The sequence below is a fragment of the Pituophis catenifer genome, unplaced genomic scaffold (genome assembly GCF_029215685.1).
Source record: "Pituophis catenifer annectens isolate HBS135680 unplaced genomic scaffold, rPitCat1.0.hap2 SCAF_11, whole genome shotgun sequence".
Classification (NCBI taxonomy): Eukaryota; Metazoa; Chordata; class Lepidosauria; order Squamata; family Colubridae; genus Pituophis; species Pituophis catenifer.
The window spans coordinates 26,562,471-26,579,048 of record NW_027256891.1 but is presented as its reverse complement, the minus strand read 5'-3'; the positions used below and the strand labels follow the sequence as shown (position 1 = coordinate 26,579,048).

Sequence of the window (16,578 nt, the reverse complement as noted above, 5' to 3'; positions counted from 1 at the left end):
AATATTTCCAATTGTAACCAAGGTATGACTTGTGTATGCTATCCCTTTTCTCCTCTGTCCCACCACTTGATGAGATTTCTCATAGTCTCCTCTAGAAATTATAAATTTAGGGGTGGGTGGGTGGAATTAGACACCTTATTTGGTGTCTTCAGTTCCCAACGGTGTGGTAGAACATTTTGTAATGTCAGTTGAGGAACCAGAATACTTCTGGTTTTGTCGATGCTTTGTTAATTTCCGTGGGATGCTTCCATGTTTTCGGCAACTCATCTGCTCCTACACCCTTTCTATAATTTATGAAAAGCTTGGATGAGCAGACTGCGTGGAACAATCCAAGGAACGTTTTATCTTGTTTCCTTTCTAGGGTTCTTCATCTTTGTCTTTTACTGCCTCATGAAGGATAACGTCAGGAAGCAATGCCAGATACACTTCTGTTGTGGGAAATTTCGGCTCAGCAATTTCCGTAAGGCCCTCGTTGTTTCCTTCTGCTCTGATTGTGTGGTGCTCCCTTCCTTGACTTGACGGGTTCGCACAAACTTGCAAGGGTTGGTCTCAACAACGAAACACTTGCAAGTGTGTGATTGCTGCCCTGCTCAGACCACGTTTTGGTTCAGGAGCTGTGATGGAACATGCTGTAGAACAGGGGTGTCAAATTTGATTTTATTGAGGGCTGCATCAGGGTTGTATTTAACCTGGGGGGGAGGGCAGGGGGGCATGGCCAGCTCAATGTCACTCATATTGGGGGCGCCGGTGGTGGCCCAAGCTCACTGCCAGCAAAAGCGGGCTCCCAAGCTTTGTTTTTGGCTGCGACGGCCTCCTGCAACCCTCTGCCAGTGAAAACAGAGCTCAGGAGGGCCCTCCCAAGCTCCATTTTTGCTGGCAGAGGCTCCACGGGCTGGTCCTTCACTTTCTCCAGGGCGGCCCTGTGGGCCAGATGTGGCCCCCAGGCCTGGAGTTTGACACCTCTGCTGTAGAAGATTCTGTGGCAGAAAGCAGACTTCTTATTCCAGATTTTATACCTGTGTTACCCCCCCAATTCTTCCATCTCATTTCAGAGAGGATCAGCTCAGCCACCGTGCTGGGAAATTACCCTTGCATCGTTGAGCGGAAACACTCGTGTCATTCTCTGAAGTCCCTCAAGACTTGCACCACTGGCTGCTCCATATCCAATGGCTCTGGCAGTTTACCTGAAGCAAGTCCAGACATTGGGGTTAAAACTGGTGAGAAGAATGGATATTTGGGGAAGAAAGGGCATTGACTACCCATGCCATAGAATCCTAAAAGTCTCAGAAGACCGTTCCTCTTCTGAGAAGAAATATCTCCCTTGGTTAGTAGAAAACGAGCACAATGGTGCTAATCTTGTTTTAGCCCACAGGGAGTTTTTACAGGAGGATAGAGCATTCAAAGCATCTCCTGTGGAGCCAGAAGTGGTATGGACCACTCTTCTTGTCAGGTTTTTGACGGATGCCCTAATTAAATCATGAATCTTGAGCCAAGCTTCAAAAGAAATCCAGTTATTTATTAGGAGCTTCATGTTGGCACGTTCCCAAGTGAAGCCAGCTCTGTCCCTACGTAATTTACACTCCAATTATGTCCCTGTTTCCCCCCTCCCCCCCAGGATGTATCATCAATCACATTCGCCAATGGAGCAATTTCCTGGGTTGTAGAGGTCACTCCCCTTCAGCTGCTGTAGGTAACCCTGGGATACAGCCTTGAGAAATATAAGCATGGAATGTGCATTGGTCTTCGGCTGCTGTACCATTTCGCTGGTTTCCCATCCCTCCTGGCCTATGGCAACTAGAGAACAGGCCAGGGATGCTTTGCGAGTTGACACTTCTGTAGCATTTGTGGTCCACACCTAAGATTCTTCCAAATGAAAGGAGTAAGCAACAGCAGTCAACCAAGCTCAACTAGATCACATCAAGACTTAACAGATGCTTTCATACAACATACTAAACTGACACAACGTCAGTCTCAGAAGATGTTGGTTGACTTCTCCTGCAAAGGGAGTATTTTTTAAAAAATTCCCACTTCAACCTAGACTATTTTAGTAATCAGAGGAAACGTGTTGAGTGAATGCAGCCATTCGGTGAGGTCACAAAGATAAGACAGCCATTGTGGGGTGGTAGCATTTAGATTACAAGGGGGTTGCCAATAACTATTCCACAGAGAATGGATAATCTGTTACGTTTTAGAGGCAAGTGTAAAAAATATTCCCATCTATTTATATTTTAGATCACGTTGCTTGCTGCAGCAACAGCCATATGTCCTCAGCTTCTCAGGCAGTCCAACTTCCCCGAGCGAGGAGAATATCGTCAGAGGTTGATCTACACCACACAGAGAAAAATAAAGATTTGTCTTAAAGGGGAATCTTACTCTTCCTTGGCTTTCTGACGCTTATTCTCACAGCTCAAGAAAATGCTTTCACTCAAAATTCAACCATCAGTTTTCAAATAATCGAACGGAGGAGACCTCGCCCTTAGTCCTCCTCTCCCATATGTCGGTTGTGGGCAACTGAAGTAGGAAGTCAATTTAAGCTGGAGAGTAAGCAAGACAGGAGACCAATTGGCAGATTTCTGACTGCAAACATTGTGGGCGTATTTGTGTAAGATCAGCTTCAACCCAATTGGGGAGGGAGGGGCACATTACTGTCTTATCTTTAGACCGGGCTTTCATAAAATACAATAAGCCATAAGGTGATTTGATTATTTGTGGCATGGCATGTTCTGAGATTCTAGCCAACTGTAGTTTATTTATGGCTAAACAGACATTGACGTAGCACGTAGAGAGCAAGATCACATGACGTGTTAATCCCACTTTATAATGCCTTGGTAAGGCCACACTTGGAATCCTGCATCCAGTTTTGGTTGCCACGATGTAAAAACGATGTGGGGACTCTAGAAAGAGTGCAGAGAAGAGCAACAAAGATGATTAGGGGACTGGAGGCTGAAACATACGAAGAACGGTTGCTGGAACTGGGTATGTCTCGTTTAATGAAAAGAAGGAGTAAAGGAGACATGATAACAGTGTTCCAACATCTCAGGGGCTGCCCCAAAGAAGAGGGAGTCAAGCTATTCTCCAAAGCACCTGAGGGCAGGACAAGAAGCAATGGGTGGAAACTAATCAAGGAGAGAAGCAACTTAGAACTAAGGAGAAATTTCCTGACAGTGAGGACAATTAACCAGTGGAACCACTTGCCTCCAGAAGTTGTGAATGCTCCAACACTGGGAGGTTTTAAGAAGAGATTGGATAACCATTTGCCTGAAGTGGCATAGGGTTTCCTGCCTGGGCAGGAGGTTGGATTAGAAGACCTCCAAGGTCCCTTCCAACTCTTGTTATTCTATTCTAACACTCTCGGAAATGAAACACTGGAAGCGACGGACTGATTACATCCAAGAAATGAAAGTATGGAAGAAAACCAAAACCCAAGATTAAGAGGTGTGGACAAAACCTGAGCATGAGACCTCAGATGAAGAAATATCAGATGTTGGCCAGAGATTCTAAACCACAATTCCCATCAGGTCTATTCAGAGTGACCAAGAGATTGTGGCTTTCCAGCTCAGAACCATTAGAAGCAGCCAGAAATCTTCTTGAAGTTTCACACTGTTGAAAATGTTCACCAGGTGTGCAAAAATGCTACTTCTCCTGCCACAGATGTTGAGCCTGTTTTTCTCAGCCATTTAACACGGGAGCACCAGACTGGAAAAGACGTACGTGGAACGATGTTTTTTAAAATCAATTAGAAGCAAGCCAACAAAACAACATCAAGAAAAGGCTTGTTTGTTGACGCCAATGGCAGCATGCCAATTATTCGAGAGAGGAATATTTTCTCCCATTAGCTCGATATCCTTCTGCCAGATAGCACCTTTGTTCTTCCACCGCACAACTTCAAGATTGTACCGTGTCGCCTTCCAATGCTGCATTGTTCAAGTTGTCACTTCGACTGAAGGCCTGTAATTTTATTCGAAGGCGTACATCACGCCAAGCGCAGAAAGATAGCTGATGCTACAGGGCGGCTATTGGTACAGGTAGAGGAAAATATGGAATCATTGCTTTGAATATGCAGCTTTAAAGATGGACCGTCAAATCCTAGGCCCGAAAGGGACCGATCTTTAATTTTGGGTGGGTGGGCGGCTCTGGAAATTGTTTTGCTTTTTATGACAAGGATGCACAATCTATTTATGTACCCCACTTTGTACAAAGTGAGAGGAAGAAGGTTCGGTGTTATAACCGTTGGGAGAATAAAAGTGTTATTGAAAAAGATGTTTTGTACCATGATGTCAGCAGCATAATGACTCTATTGATAATGATTCAGGCTTATTCTGGGATGTCGGGATTTGTGCATTTATGCACATAATATCAACATACACCATCCTTTTTCTTTCTGCTTGGAAACTCTTCCCTGACAGCTTCAGAAATGGGAGATAATGAAGCGAATCAAGAATTAATTGATGCACCTTTTCAAAATGAGCTCGTTTTTTTTTTTTTTTTTAAATCAGAGTGACTCAAGCCTTGTGAATATTCATATGTACTGGAGGTAGTTGGCCCACCTCTTTGGAAATAGATCTGAATAACTAACACATTTTTTTTTTTTTGCAAAAGACCCCCGCAGCCTGCAGTCACCCACTCTTAAAAGGCGTCTCAAATCCGAAGAGAGCAGAGACATAATGTGGAATATTCTGATGATTTATTGGGGTAGGGTGGGAGGATAATCAGCCTGCCATCATTCATCACCTATGGGATCATTTTTTCTGTAGCTCAAAAAAGAAAAAAAAAAGTTGATTGAACTACTCTTTTTCTTGGGAGCACGAAGAGAAGATAGTTTGAGATGGATGGCCTCCCCTTGACTTGAAGGCCTTCTGCCTTTACTAGCAGAAGAAAAGATTTTGGGAGATGATCCAATAATCCAGGGATCGAACATCTAGGATATGTTGTGGGTGCCCTCACAAAATGGCTTCCATGCAGGGCTGAAATCCAAAATTTTTCCCTACCGGTTCTGTGGGCGTGGCTTGGTGGGCGTGGCAGGGGAAGGTTATTACAAAAACTCCATTCCCACTCCACTCCAGGGGAAAGGATATTGCAAAATCTTCATTCCCACCCCACTCTGAGGCCAGCCAGAGGTGGCATTTGCCGATTCTCTGAACTACTCAAAATTTCCGCTACTGGTTCGCCGGAACCTATCAGAACCTGCTGGATTTCATCCCTGCTTCCATGGAGAGAGAGGGGGAGGAGAGGGAGGGAGGGAGGGAGAGAGAGATGGATGGTTTTGCTCTCTGTGGTCCCTTTTTAATCCTCTAGGATTCAATCCTTGCTTGTCTCTGGACACAAAAGAAGCCACTGAACTGAATCCCCTATAATGTTGTTATCATCCAAGGATGTCACCCGGGTACCTGAAGACTTTGGTCAACAAAGATGCTCTTAGACAAAAGATGCTGTGAGGCAGGGCAGAAATTTTCAAAGCGTTCCAATCCATGTCCATCCTTTACTTGAAAACCTCCAGTGATGGAGCCCCTGTGACTTTAGAAGGTAGGCAGTTCCACTTGGGATCGATGTCAAGCCCCCCAAAACCAAGAAAGACACCCAGAGTTACTCCTGAGCAAGTTCCTTTATTGTCCCTCGCATAGAGACAGAAATCTTGCCAAACTAAAGCAAATTACTTGACCCATTAAAAAGAGATACTCTAAGAATTCTTAGGAACAAGCTGTCTTGACTTATTTACCCCCAACCAAACTGTCTCTTGGTCCTCTACGATGCAGCCTCTCGCTCTGGGGAATCCAGACCACATTCCACTACAGTAGCGATGATTGTCCGATCTCACAGGTAAGTTAGAACCATTCCTGGACCGTGTCAAGCCAAGTTTTCGATAACTCGTAAAAGCAAATCACCCTTTTCTTTTCTGCTTCTCAAACCTGTCAGCTCTAGTTTGTGGCAGACTCCCCATCTTTTTCAATCTGTTACATTCCAGTTATTCAAGAGGCAGAATTCCGTCTCTTGCCAATTCTCTTTGCAAATAAAATAAAATAAACTGTCATGAAGAAAGCTGGCTGTACTTGAAAACTGGCTGACAGAACAGCGGGCCAGGATGTAAAGAAACTCACATCTGATGCCTCTTTTCATATTTTGTAATCTGAATTTACTTGCTTCTCTATCTCTCCGTCTCCACAGAAGCTCCGAAGCATATTCAAAAAAGGAAGAGAGAGAGAGAGAGAGAGAGAGAAAGAGAGAGAGAGAGAGAAAGGGGGGAACGAAACTCCAACCATCTTCTACACCTCCCACACAGTTCAGCAGTGAAATCTATGCATATTTGTCTCTATCATGCTTGGTGACTCCACAGCAAGAGGAAAAGAGTTGAATCTCCTGAGCAGTTGATTTTTCTGGTGAATTGCTTGGACCCCTCTTCATCTTTTTCACATTTTCATGGAGAAGGACATAACATGGGGTGAGTTTTAAGGGTTTCCTATCAGTTCAATTCCACTTGGAGCCATCAAAAATGCCCAGGTCATCCCTGCTGGTGAGAAATGCTGATCTCTATGAAGATGTCAACTCAACAGAAGAGCCGGCCGCCTTAATGAGCAACCAAACAAGCCAGGAAAGCTGGTCTGAAGATGCCTCTCTTGGTTTGGCGACCCTCTGTACTATTTACGCAGCCTACGCCACCATCATTTCCATGGGTCTTCTAGGGAACGTCATCCTTGTCAAAGTCTTCTTCAAGATCAAATCCATGCAGACCGTGCCCAATATTTTCATTACCAGCTTGGCTTTTGGGGATCTGCTCCTTCTGTTGACCTGCGTGCCGGTGGACGCTGCCTGTTACATCGTGGATACTTGGTTGTTCGGACAAATCGGCTGTAAACTCTTGTCTTTTATACAACGAACCTCCGTGGGGGTATCCGTATTCACGCTGACGGTCCTCAGCGCTGACAGGTGAGTTTCGAGCATTTAACTGTTCATGAAGGCGTTGTAAGAAATTAAACTTCCTAGGACTATGCTAGTCCATTGACTTGACTGTCAAATGGACAAATCCAGATATTTTCCACAGCTTAAGCCCTGCATTCTTTGTTTCTATCTGATCACTCCTGATACCCACACAGTTGATAGCTGGGACATCTTCTGACCAGAAATGGATGCAAATTCTAATGCGTGGGCGAGTTTATTTGTGTGAGCGTAGGCTACGGTTTGGAAGATTTGTTTTTCTAGTGGAGCAAAATCATTGCTATTGAGCATCTCCTTATCTTTTGGGTTTTTTCAGTGTCTAAAATGTTCCTTTTCATTTCCAAGTAACGGAAAGCCAATGCGGTTGATTTTTTTCCCCCCTTAATGGAAGAGAATCGGGAAATTCTGAAGCAAATTCTTTAAAATTCGCTGCTAACATCTAAAAATGATACCATTTACGGCACAGCCAACAAATGAATGAGCTAAGAGGAAGAATAATGATATATTTGAAAAACAAAATGCCTTAAAAAAAGAGAGAGAGAGAGAGAGAGAATCTCTGCTATATCTTGGTGCTACCTAGTGGTGTGGGAAAGCAATTTACAATAAATACAAAATGAAATGCGAGGATGATTAGAACATTTCTGTGGCCCGTGGCCTAAGGCTCAGGCAAGTTTTAATTTTCTGGACTAAATCAAATGGCCTTTATTAAACTTGAGCAGCTCACAGGACAAGTATATTTGCCAAAAATAATAATAAGTAGCGCCAGAGGTTCAGCTGTTGAACGTCTGGACCAGTGGAAGATAACACATACCCAGGGCTTGGAGGGTGGAAGTCTCATTACACAACCTTTGTGTTGGCTTCAGGGGGTCTCTGAGTAAAGTCACTAAAACTCTATGGTGTATTTTTCTTTCCTTGCACGTTTCAGGGTAAGACACACACAGAGATTGTGGTATAATCCCGAGAGAGACTCAACATAGTGTCAGGGTTCCAAGTAACACTCCCAACGAAATAACACTCCGAAGCTTGATGTTCCTCAAAGTTCCATTTTATTAGAGATATCATATTGGCACATCTGGGAAAACCCGAATCTGAAAGCTTCTGGGTTTTCCCCACCCAAAAGAAAGTCCAAGTCCCTGCCCAGCACTCACATGTCCATCACATGATCCAATCAAAGCACCCTCCTAACTGGAGATGCCTCCCAGTCACACCTCTCCAGGTACAGGGCAGGATGTCCTTGACTCTCTGAGAAAGGAATGTTATTTTGACTACATATCTCTCCAGCTCCATACAATTCCTCCTCCCAGTTTCCCACAACACTAATTTTTTTAAATTTAAATTAAATTTAATTTAAATGTGGCAGGCCTGAAGATCCAATACCCAAAATAGCTTCCAGGCCTGACACATAGTTTGAAAAACAAAGGATCCGCCCCCCTGATACCCTCCCCAAACAAAGGAGGGGAAACCCTGAAGATCCCAACCCCATCATTCTCCTGCTCACTGAGCTTCTCTCCTCAGAAATGGTCACAACAGAAAGTTGCCCACTTATTTTATTTTATTTATTATTATTTTATTCATTTTATTAATCATATTTCTATGCCGCCCACTCTCCAAGGACTCTGGGCGGCTTACAACAATCGACAGTATACTAAATAGCATATTGCCCCCAACAATCTGGGTCCTCATTTTACCCACCTCGGAAGGAAGGAAGGCTGAGTCAACCTTGAGCCGGTGAGATTTGATCCGCTGATCTGCTGAACTAGCAGTCAGCTGAAGTAGTTGCAGTACAGCACTCTAACCACTGCGCCACCTCGGCTCTTGTGTTCAAGACCATCGTGTTCTATTGTTTTGCAGTCATTTCATTAGTCCGCCAAGAGCTGACGCAAACTCTCTTTGGTAGGTACAAGGCAATTGTGAAACCCTTGGAGCTCCACTCGGATGCCGTTCTGAAGACCTGCTGCAAAGTCGCTTGCATCTGGATCGTCTCCATGTTATTTGCCGCTCCGGAAGCCGTATCTTCCGATCTCTATACTTTCCACCTGCCCGAGAAGAACACCACGCTCGAAACCTGCGCCCCGTATCCCGTCTCTGAACGTGTCCTGCAGGAAGTCCACTCGCTGGTTTGCTTCTTGATCTTCTACATCTTACCCCTAGCGATCATATCTATCTACTACTTCCTGATTGCCAAGACCCTCTACAAAAGCACATCCAGTATGCCCGCGGAAGAGCAAGGTCACGCTCGTAAGCAGGTAGGCAAAAGGTTCCCAGCCTGCATTTCTTAGATAGTTGGGTTGTCAGGGTTCCAAGTAATACATCCATTGCAAGCAAAAACTCCGAGGCAGGTGGATTCCTCAAAGAATAGCTTTATTGGAAATATCCAATTGGCACAGATCTGGTAAAAACCGACTCTGGGAGGCCTCTTGGTTTTCACCTAATTAAAAGTCCCCCCCACCCACCAACCCTAAACAATCAGTCATGTGGCCCAATCATGGCAGTGTTTGCAGCAGAGGTGAAATCCAATTTTTTTTTACTACCGGTTCTGTGGGCATGGCTTGGTGGGCGTGGCATGGCTTGGTGGGCGTGGCAGGGGAAGGATAGTGCAAAATCCCCATTCCCTCCTCACTCTTGGGGGAAGGATATTGCAAAAATCCCCATTCCCACCCCACTCCAGGGGAAGGATACTGCAAAATCCCCATTCCCTCATCATTCCTGAGGGAAGGATACTGCAAAATCCCCATTCCCACCCCACTCTGGGGCCAGCCAGAGGTGGCGTTTGCCAGTTCTCCGGACTACTCAAAATTTCCTCTACTGGTTCTCCGAACTGCTCAAAATTTCCACCACCGGTTCTTCAGAACCTGTCAGAACCTGCTGGATTTCACCCCTGGTCCGCAGGTATGATGACATCGCTCTTCCTTCCTCCGGTCAGGAGTGAGAATGTCCTTGGTTCCCAGGAGAAAGTATTTTATTTTGACTACACAGCCCCAGCTATCTCTAGTCTCTCTCCCCCCCCCCTTAATCCCTCAGCTCTATTGTGGCATCAGGTTTGCCATCACGGCCCTAATCCATAGTAATCTGGAATTTAACTCCAGAAAAAAGCAAATTTGGTCTTTTTTTCTCTCTCACAACTGTAACACCCTTTTCCCTTCTACTTCTTGTGTTATATAAGAGCATGTTTTCTTTGCCGTTTTTATCAAGGACAGGCTACACCCAGCTCTGGTTTTCTGCTGATAAGTGGCAGAAAGGAATTGACGAGATGTTTCCCCGCTTGTATCTCAGAGAAAAATCTGTCAAGCAGCAGCATCAGCAGCAGTCCAGCCTAGCTTTTATAAAAAAAATAAGAAGCTGAACCTAGGCTGCTCTAAGTCAGTCCTTGACTCCTGAGGGGGATTCTGGGAGTTGAAATCCACAAGTGTTAAAGTTGCCAAGGTTGGACATCCCTGCCCAGTTGACTTCCAGTTGACTTCCATCACTAAGGCAGGACTGGAACTCACGTCCCCCTGCTTCTAGTCCCGTGCCTTAACCTCTACACCAGGGGTCTGCAACCTTAAATACTCAAAGAGTCATTTGGCCCCTTTTCCCAGAGAAAAGAAAACACCGGGAGCCACAAAGCCTGGATGGGCGTGGCCAACTCGATGTCACTCACTTCCACCAGTCACATGATACCCCTCCCAGCCACACCTCCCCAGCTGGTCATTAGGGCAGAGAACTAGTTGTTAAAAAACACCGGGAACCACAAAATCTTTTTGACGTATCTCTCTCTCTCCCCTCCCTCCCTCCCTCTCTCTCTGTATCTCTCCCTCCCCCTCTCTCTGTATCTCTGTGTGTCTGCCCTGGCCGCTTCTCCATCGCCCACCGTTGCCCTTACCTTCTCAGGCCAGGCGAGGAGTGACTGGGATGGGAGGGCGAGGGGCGGGGCCAGCCAGTGGTGGGATCAGCTGACAGGGAGCCACAGCAGAGGGCCCAAAGAGCCGCATTCAGCTCTGGAGCCACAGGTTGCTGACCCCTGCTCTACACCAAACTGGTTTTCTCAACAAAACTTCTACTCGCCATTATTTAAATGGTGAGTTCCTCCTCCATATTTTTCCGAGTCTAATTACTAAAATTAAACACCCCTTTCTGTAAATTCCACCAAGGAGCTGCCCATGTTGGATGCAGCGTTGGTAATATTTACCTGGCTTGTCGGAGAACGTAAGATGACTCTTGAGGGGGTCATGCTTTTATGGTGCAACATTCAGAGTAGTGCTCAAGAACCAGATAGCTTGGATGGATTGTTATATGTTGTCATTATATTATTGATTTAAAGGAAAGAGAGAAAGAGAGAGAGAGAGGGAGGGAGGGAGAGAGAGAGAGGAAAGAAAGAAAGAAAGAAGGAAAGAAAGAAAGAAGGAAAGAAAGAAAGAAAGAAAGAAGGAAAGAAAGAAAGAAAGAAAGAAGGAAGGAAGGAAGGAAGAAAGGAAGGAAAGAAAGAAAGAAAGAAAGAAAGAAGGAAGGAAGGAAGGAAAGAAAGAAAGAAAGAAGGAAGGAAGGAAGGAAGGAAGGAAGGAAGGAAGGAAAGAAAGAAAGAAAGAAAGAAAGAAAGAAAGAAAGAAAGAAAGAAAGAAAGAAAGAAAGAAAGAAATTTAGTTCCTTTCTTTGGAGTCATCAATTAGCCAAAAAAGGTCTAGCAGTGTTTATCTCTTGCTGCCATGCTGATGCTGGTTTATTTAAAGAAGCCTGTGTAGAAACCAGGAAAAATAAATTGCACATATTTTCCCCCTTAGATTGAATCCCGCAAGCGAGTGGCCAAAACCGTGCTCGTCTTAGTAGGCTTGTTTGCCTTCTGCTGGCTACCTAACCACATCCTTTACCTGTACCGTTCGTTCACCTACCACACTTCCATAGACACGTCCACTTTCCATCTGGTGGCCACCATCTTCTCCCGGGCGTTGGCCTTCAGCAATTCCTGCGTCAACCCCTTCGCTCTCTACTGGCTGAGTAAAAGCTTCCGCCAACATTTCAAGAAGGAAATCTCGTGCTGCAAAGCCAAGATGCCCGTCAGAAGGGCCAGCCTCACTCAGGCCCACACCCCGAGCAGAGCCATGTCAGTCACGGGCTCGGAAATCAGCGTCACTTTGCTCACGGATTATAGCATCACCAAAGAAGAGGAGAGCGTTTAATTGTACTTCATCCCGCTAGATCGACCGGCAAGATCCAGAAAATTGCCGAATGTAAATGAGGATCTTCTTGTACTGGGCAGAAATCTTCCCAATGCATCTTTAAGATCTCACACCTCAGCATCAGAGAACTTTGCTGCAAATCACAGCCGCCTGTTTCACACATGCACACATCTCTGCGTGGTTTCCCTCCCAAGCTGCCTTCCCAGGCATGTTCAACTTAATCAAACCCCGCATAATCCCTTGGCCAGTGGTGAAATCCATTTTTGGTGGGCGTGGTGTGGCTTGGTGGGTGTGGCGGGGGAAGGATATTGCAAAACCTCCATTCCCATCCCACTCCTGGGGGAAGGATATTGCAAAATCTCCATTCCCACCCTACTCTGCGGCCAGCCACGAGGTGGTATTTGCCGGTTCTCCGAACTACTCAAAATTTCCGCTACCGGTTCTCCAGAACCTGTCAGAACCTGCTGGATTTCACCCCTGCCCTTGGCCCTTGCAAGGAGAAGCAAGAACTTGGGTGGCTTTAGATCAGGGTACAGAACATTGGAAGCTGCGTAAGAAGGAAAGGATGAGCTGTTATCTGGCAACTGCAGGAGGAGAAAAGGGCTGGCTAGCAGCTCAAATAGCATTACCAGAATCACAGAGTTGGAAGGGACCTCGGAGGTCTTCTACCCCTTAGTCAAGCAGGAGGAGACCTTCTACAATTTCAGACCAATGGTTGTCCGATCTCTTCTTAAAAACCTTCAGTGATGGAGCACCGACAACTTCTGGAGGCAAGTCGTTCCGACTGTTTATTCTTCTCACTTGTCGGGAAATTTCTCTTTACTTCCAGGTTGCTTCTCTCCTGAATTAGTTTCCATCCACTGTTTCTTGCATTAGAAAGAGATACGGAGGTTTCATGAAGAAAAAAAAAACACCAACGGATTAGCATCAATTAGTCATAAAGTGGCACATACACCGTCAGAATCCTCCCAGCAAATATATATACTACTTGCAAATAATAGCCAATAAGCCCTTCCCTTCATATTCTGCTTCTGAAGACATTGGCTTCTGCATTCAAGGCCATTATGGAGATGCACAGTAGTGGGCAAAATTGTGAAAACCTTTTGGGAAAAGTGTATTTTCTAAAACTGGCTAATAACATCACTTCTTTGGGGAGTAGTACCATAAAATTATATATCCATGGAAAGATAATTTAATCAAGAATGTAATGCAATCACTTTTATGAAGGATTTGCTAATAGAATAGCAGTTACGGTATAAAGAAGAAAAGTGAAACGCGTAGAAAAAACGAGAGATACAAAAATGATCACCATAGAAAAAACGAGATATACAAAAACTATCACCATGTCAGTTAATCCTTAGTTGAGTAACCATTAGCATGAATGACGGCCTTACAACGTCTTCCCGTGGAGTGAACCAAGTCTTTGAGTTCTGCAGCTGTTATCCTGTGAAACCAAGATTGAAGGATTGCTTCTATTAACTGGGTTTTATTGCTGGGTCGCTTCTGACTAACAAGTTTCTTTAGTCGGCTCCATATATTTTCCATTGAATTAAGAAGGTCTGGGCTATTCCCAGGCCATTCCAGCAGTGGAATAGGATTATCTTGAAACTCCCAAAAAAAGTGATGTTATTAGCCATCCAACCTCAAAAATACACTTTTCCCAAAAGGTTTCCACAATTTTGGCCACTACTGTATGAAATACGGGAGGTAATACTCAAAGCCAGCCTATTTATGAAGGTTGCCGCATCCTGGAGTCATGTCATTATTGTCATCCGTGATCATCTCAGGAGGCTTCTAACACACAAAGTCAATGGTGGGGCGGGGGTGGGAAGCCATATTCGCTTAAGGACTGCATGATTTGCTTAAGCCCTGTGGCTGAAAAAGTCATTAAAATCGGGCACAACACATTTCACAAGCACATCGCTTCACGACGAAAAATTCTGGTGGCCGTTAAGTGGAGAACTGCCTGTAACGTCCTTACCCCTTTCTTGAACGAAGTAAGAGGTTTGCATTTATCATTAAAAAGCATCGTACTGCAACCTTGTTGTGAAATTTAAATGGTTAAGTGGCCCTAATAAAGCTTGCTTTCAGTACAGGAAATGGTAACCGATTCCGTGTCGTGTTATTGAATAACAAGAGTTGGAAGGGACCTCGGAGGTCTTCTAGTCCAACCCCCTGCTCAGGCAGGAAACCCTATAAACCACTCCAGACAAATGATTGTCCAATCTCTTCGGGGAAAACCTCTGATGTTAGAGCATAGAAGAGTCCAAAGCGGCCAATTTCTAATTTTATGAGGTTCGACCCATGTCCAGTTGTGAGACCATCTTCATCAAAGAGTTGGGTTTAGGCTTGTTGGAAGAAACATCCTTCTAGGTTCTGCTCCAAGTGGGGGAAAAGACACTGGAGACATGGAGACTGCTTGGAAAGATGGTTTAACGGTGGACAGGATCACATGGCTTGAGTTCCTGAATAGAAAAGGGCAGATACAGTAAATCCTCGGGTTTTTATGCTCTCTCTGGCTCTGCATTTCTTGGGGCCCCAAAAGAGTATCGTGATTGGTTGTCAGACTCCCAGGGGGTGGGGGTCTTGCTGGCTGATGGTCACATGTGCTTCCCAGGTCACATGTGGTGAGTTTCTGCTGCTATTGTGTAGAGGGCTAATCCTATCTTTGTTGGATCTTTGGCAATTCCTACTTTGGCTCTGCCTGAAGGAGGTAGATCTTTGTTATGTAGAATAGACTGGCCCAAGCCTTAATGGCCCATTGACAAAGGGTGGGGGCAGGAAGATGGGAGCTGCTTTGTCTGTAAAATATGCTTCTCCATTTCTCATCCAGGGAAATATAATATTCTGCTTTTTTCATATTTCCTAAAATATTTCACTCTTCCAGGAAAGGGGTGGGTGCTAACTTCCTACAGGCTTATCATCAATATTGATCGCTCGGCATATATGGTAACGTTCAATACTTTTTTTCCCGAGATGAGCTTGGCCCAATGTTTTCGAGATTCTTTTTCATCTTGGAACTTCCTGTGAGTTCGAGAACTCTGCTTTTGTTTTGTTTTTTAGCTATCGCAATCTTAACAGATGTCATTAGAAGCCTCCTTCTCTTGATCAACGATTTCTACCATCATTCAAACGAAATCGAGGACCTGGAGCTATTATATTTCCCAGGGTTTTGGTTACAGGATTGCTCCTTTGAGTATGCTGCAGGGGAAAATCCCCACTTAAATAAGGGATCAACTGCTGGGTTGTTTCTACTGACGCTGGACTACACAGAGGGAGGAAAGAGAAGCTCCAGATTTTATTATGCTCCCCATGGTGCAATTTTTGAGCTGGGGCCAAGATAAACTGCACATTTCCCTACGGATTTGAGTCACATCCCTCACTAAGCCATTATTTGCTGTAGTGTGGTTTGTTGACCAAGACACAGTTGGTTCAACACACATCATTCATTAATCATTGTTTATGCGTCAGGTGGCTGAATTATACATACTAAACTTTAAAAAACCCTATAGCCCTGTAATGAGGACCCGGTTTGTGGGGGCAATAAGCTGACTTTGTATAAAATAGAACGTCGCTTGGGGGGGGGGGCAAAAAAGCCCTACTAAGCAGGTATTTACAAAAAAGTATGAAGGCTATTGCTTAATGCATTGTAAGCTGCCCTGAGTCTCCAGAGAAGGGCGGCATATAAATCAAACTAATAAATAAATAAATATAAAGCCCAATTCGGGTCTGAGCCTGGTGCCGAGGCCAATGAAGGATGCCAGTGAGTTCAATATTAAATGAATGCATTTAGTTTTACCCAAGTAAAAGAATAACCAGCTGGACTGAACTGGTATCTGCAGCTGGTACTGCCCAAAAGAAGGCAGGTATTCTACCGCCTTATTATTACAGTATCACAATACGTTCTGAGTTCCTATGCTAATGAATTATTTAAACTGCTTTTCTGATCTGAATATTTTGAAACTCTATAAACTTTTGACGCTGTTTGGTTTTTTTTCAAATATGCAACGGATGCATTCCATTTAAGATAATAAAAATCACCATCATCTGGAAACCATGCTAACTCAGCTCAGATCTAGTGCATCTCTGGGCCAAAATTGTGACGCTGCTTTTCTATTTTGGAAGTGTGAAGGTATCTCTAACAAGGCAGCCGGGAGCAAAGTAGAGATGGAAGGCAAAAGGTTATTGACAAATCTAAAATTACATCTCCAGCAAGTCCTTCTGACAGCTCGTTGGATGGTGATTTAATGGCCCTTCTGCACAAGGGTTTCCCTCTTACATTTGAATTATCGTTCTGTTGAGTATGACAGTGAGATATTTTTTGCTCTGGAGTATCGATTTCAAAGGCTTGATGCTTTACAGCCACAAAGGCAAGGAGCTTAATTTATGGGTGTGATTCCTCTGAAGTTTTATTAACAAGAAAGTAAATAAAGCGTCCATCTCAGTTTTGAGGTCTGAGGATTTTCCTTAATAGCAGTGTTTTTCAGGTTGGCTG

General features: G+C 44.5%; 1 protein-coding gene across 1 annotated transcript; it reads left to right on the top strand.

The window, feature by feature from the left end:
* The first annotated feature begins 6,487 nt into the window (after nucleotides 1-6,487).
* On the top strand, nucleotides 6,488-12,083 carry BRS3 (bombesin receptor subtype 3). Its single transcript, XM_070951978.1, has 3 exons — nucleotides 6,488-6,921; nucleotides 8,828-9,176; nucleotides 11,688-12,083. Exons 1-3 carry the CDS (start codon nucleotides 6,488-6,490, stop codon nucleotides 12,081-12,083), a joined length of 1,179 nt encoding a protein of 392 aa, XP_070808079.1.
* Nucleotides 12,084-16,578: the final 4,495 nt, after the last annotated feature.

Bases quoted from the DNA above. Each gene is read 5' to 3' on its own strand.
- BRS3 (XM_070951978.1), top strand. From the start codon at position 6,488: ATGCCCAGGTCATCCCTGCTGGTGAGAAATGCTGATCTCTATGAAGAT. The intron at 6,922-8,827 runs GTGAGTTTCGAG...TCTCTTTGGTAG, and splicing joins ACGGTCCTCAGCGCTGACAG to GTACAAGGCAATTGTGAAAC. The intron at 9,177-11,687 runs GTAGGCAAAAGG...TTTCCCCCTTAG, and splicing joins AAGGTCACGCTCGTAAGCAG to ATTGAATCCCGCAAGCGAGT.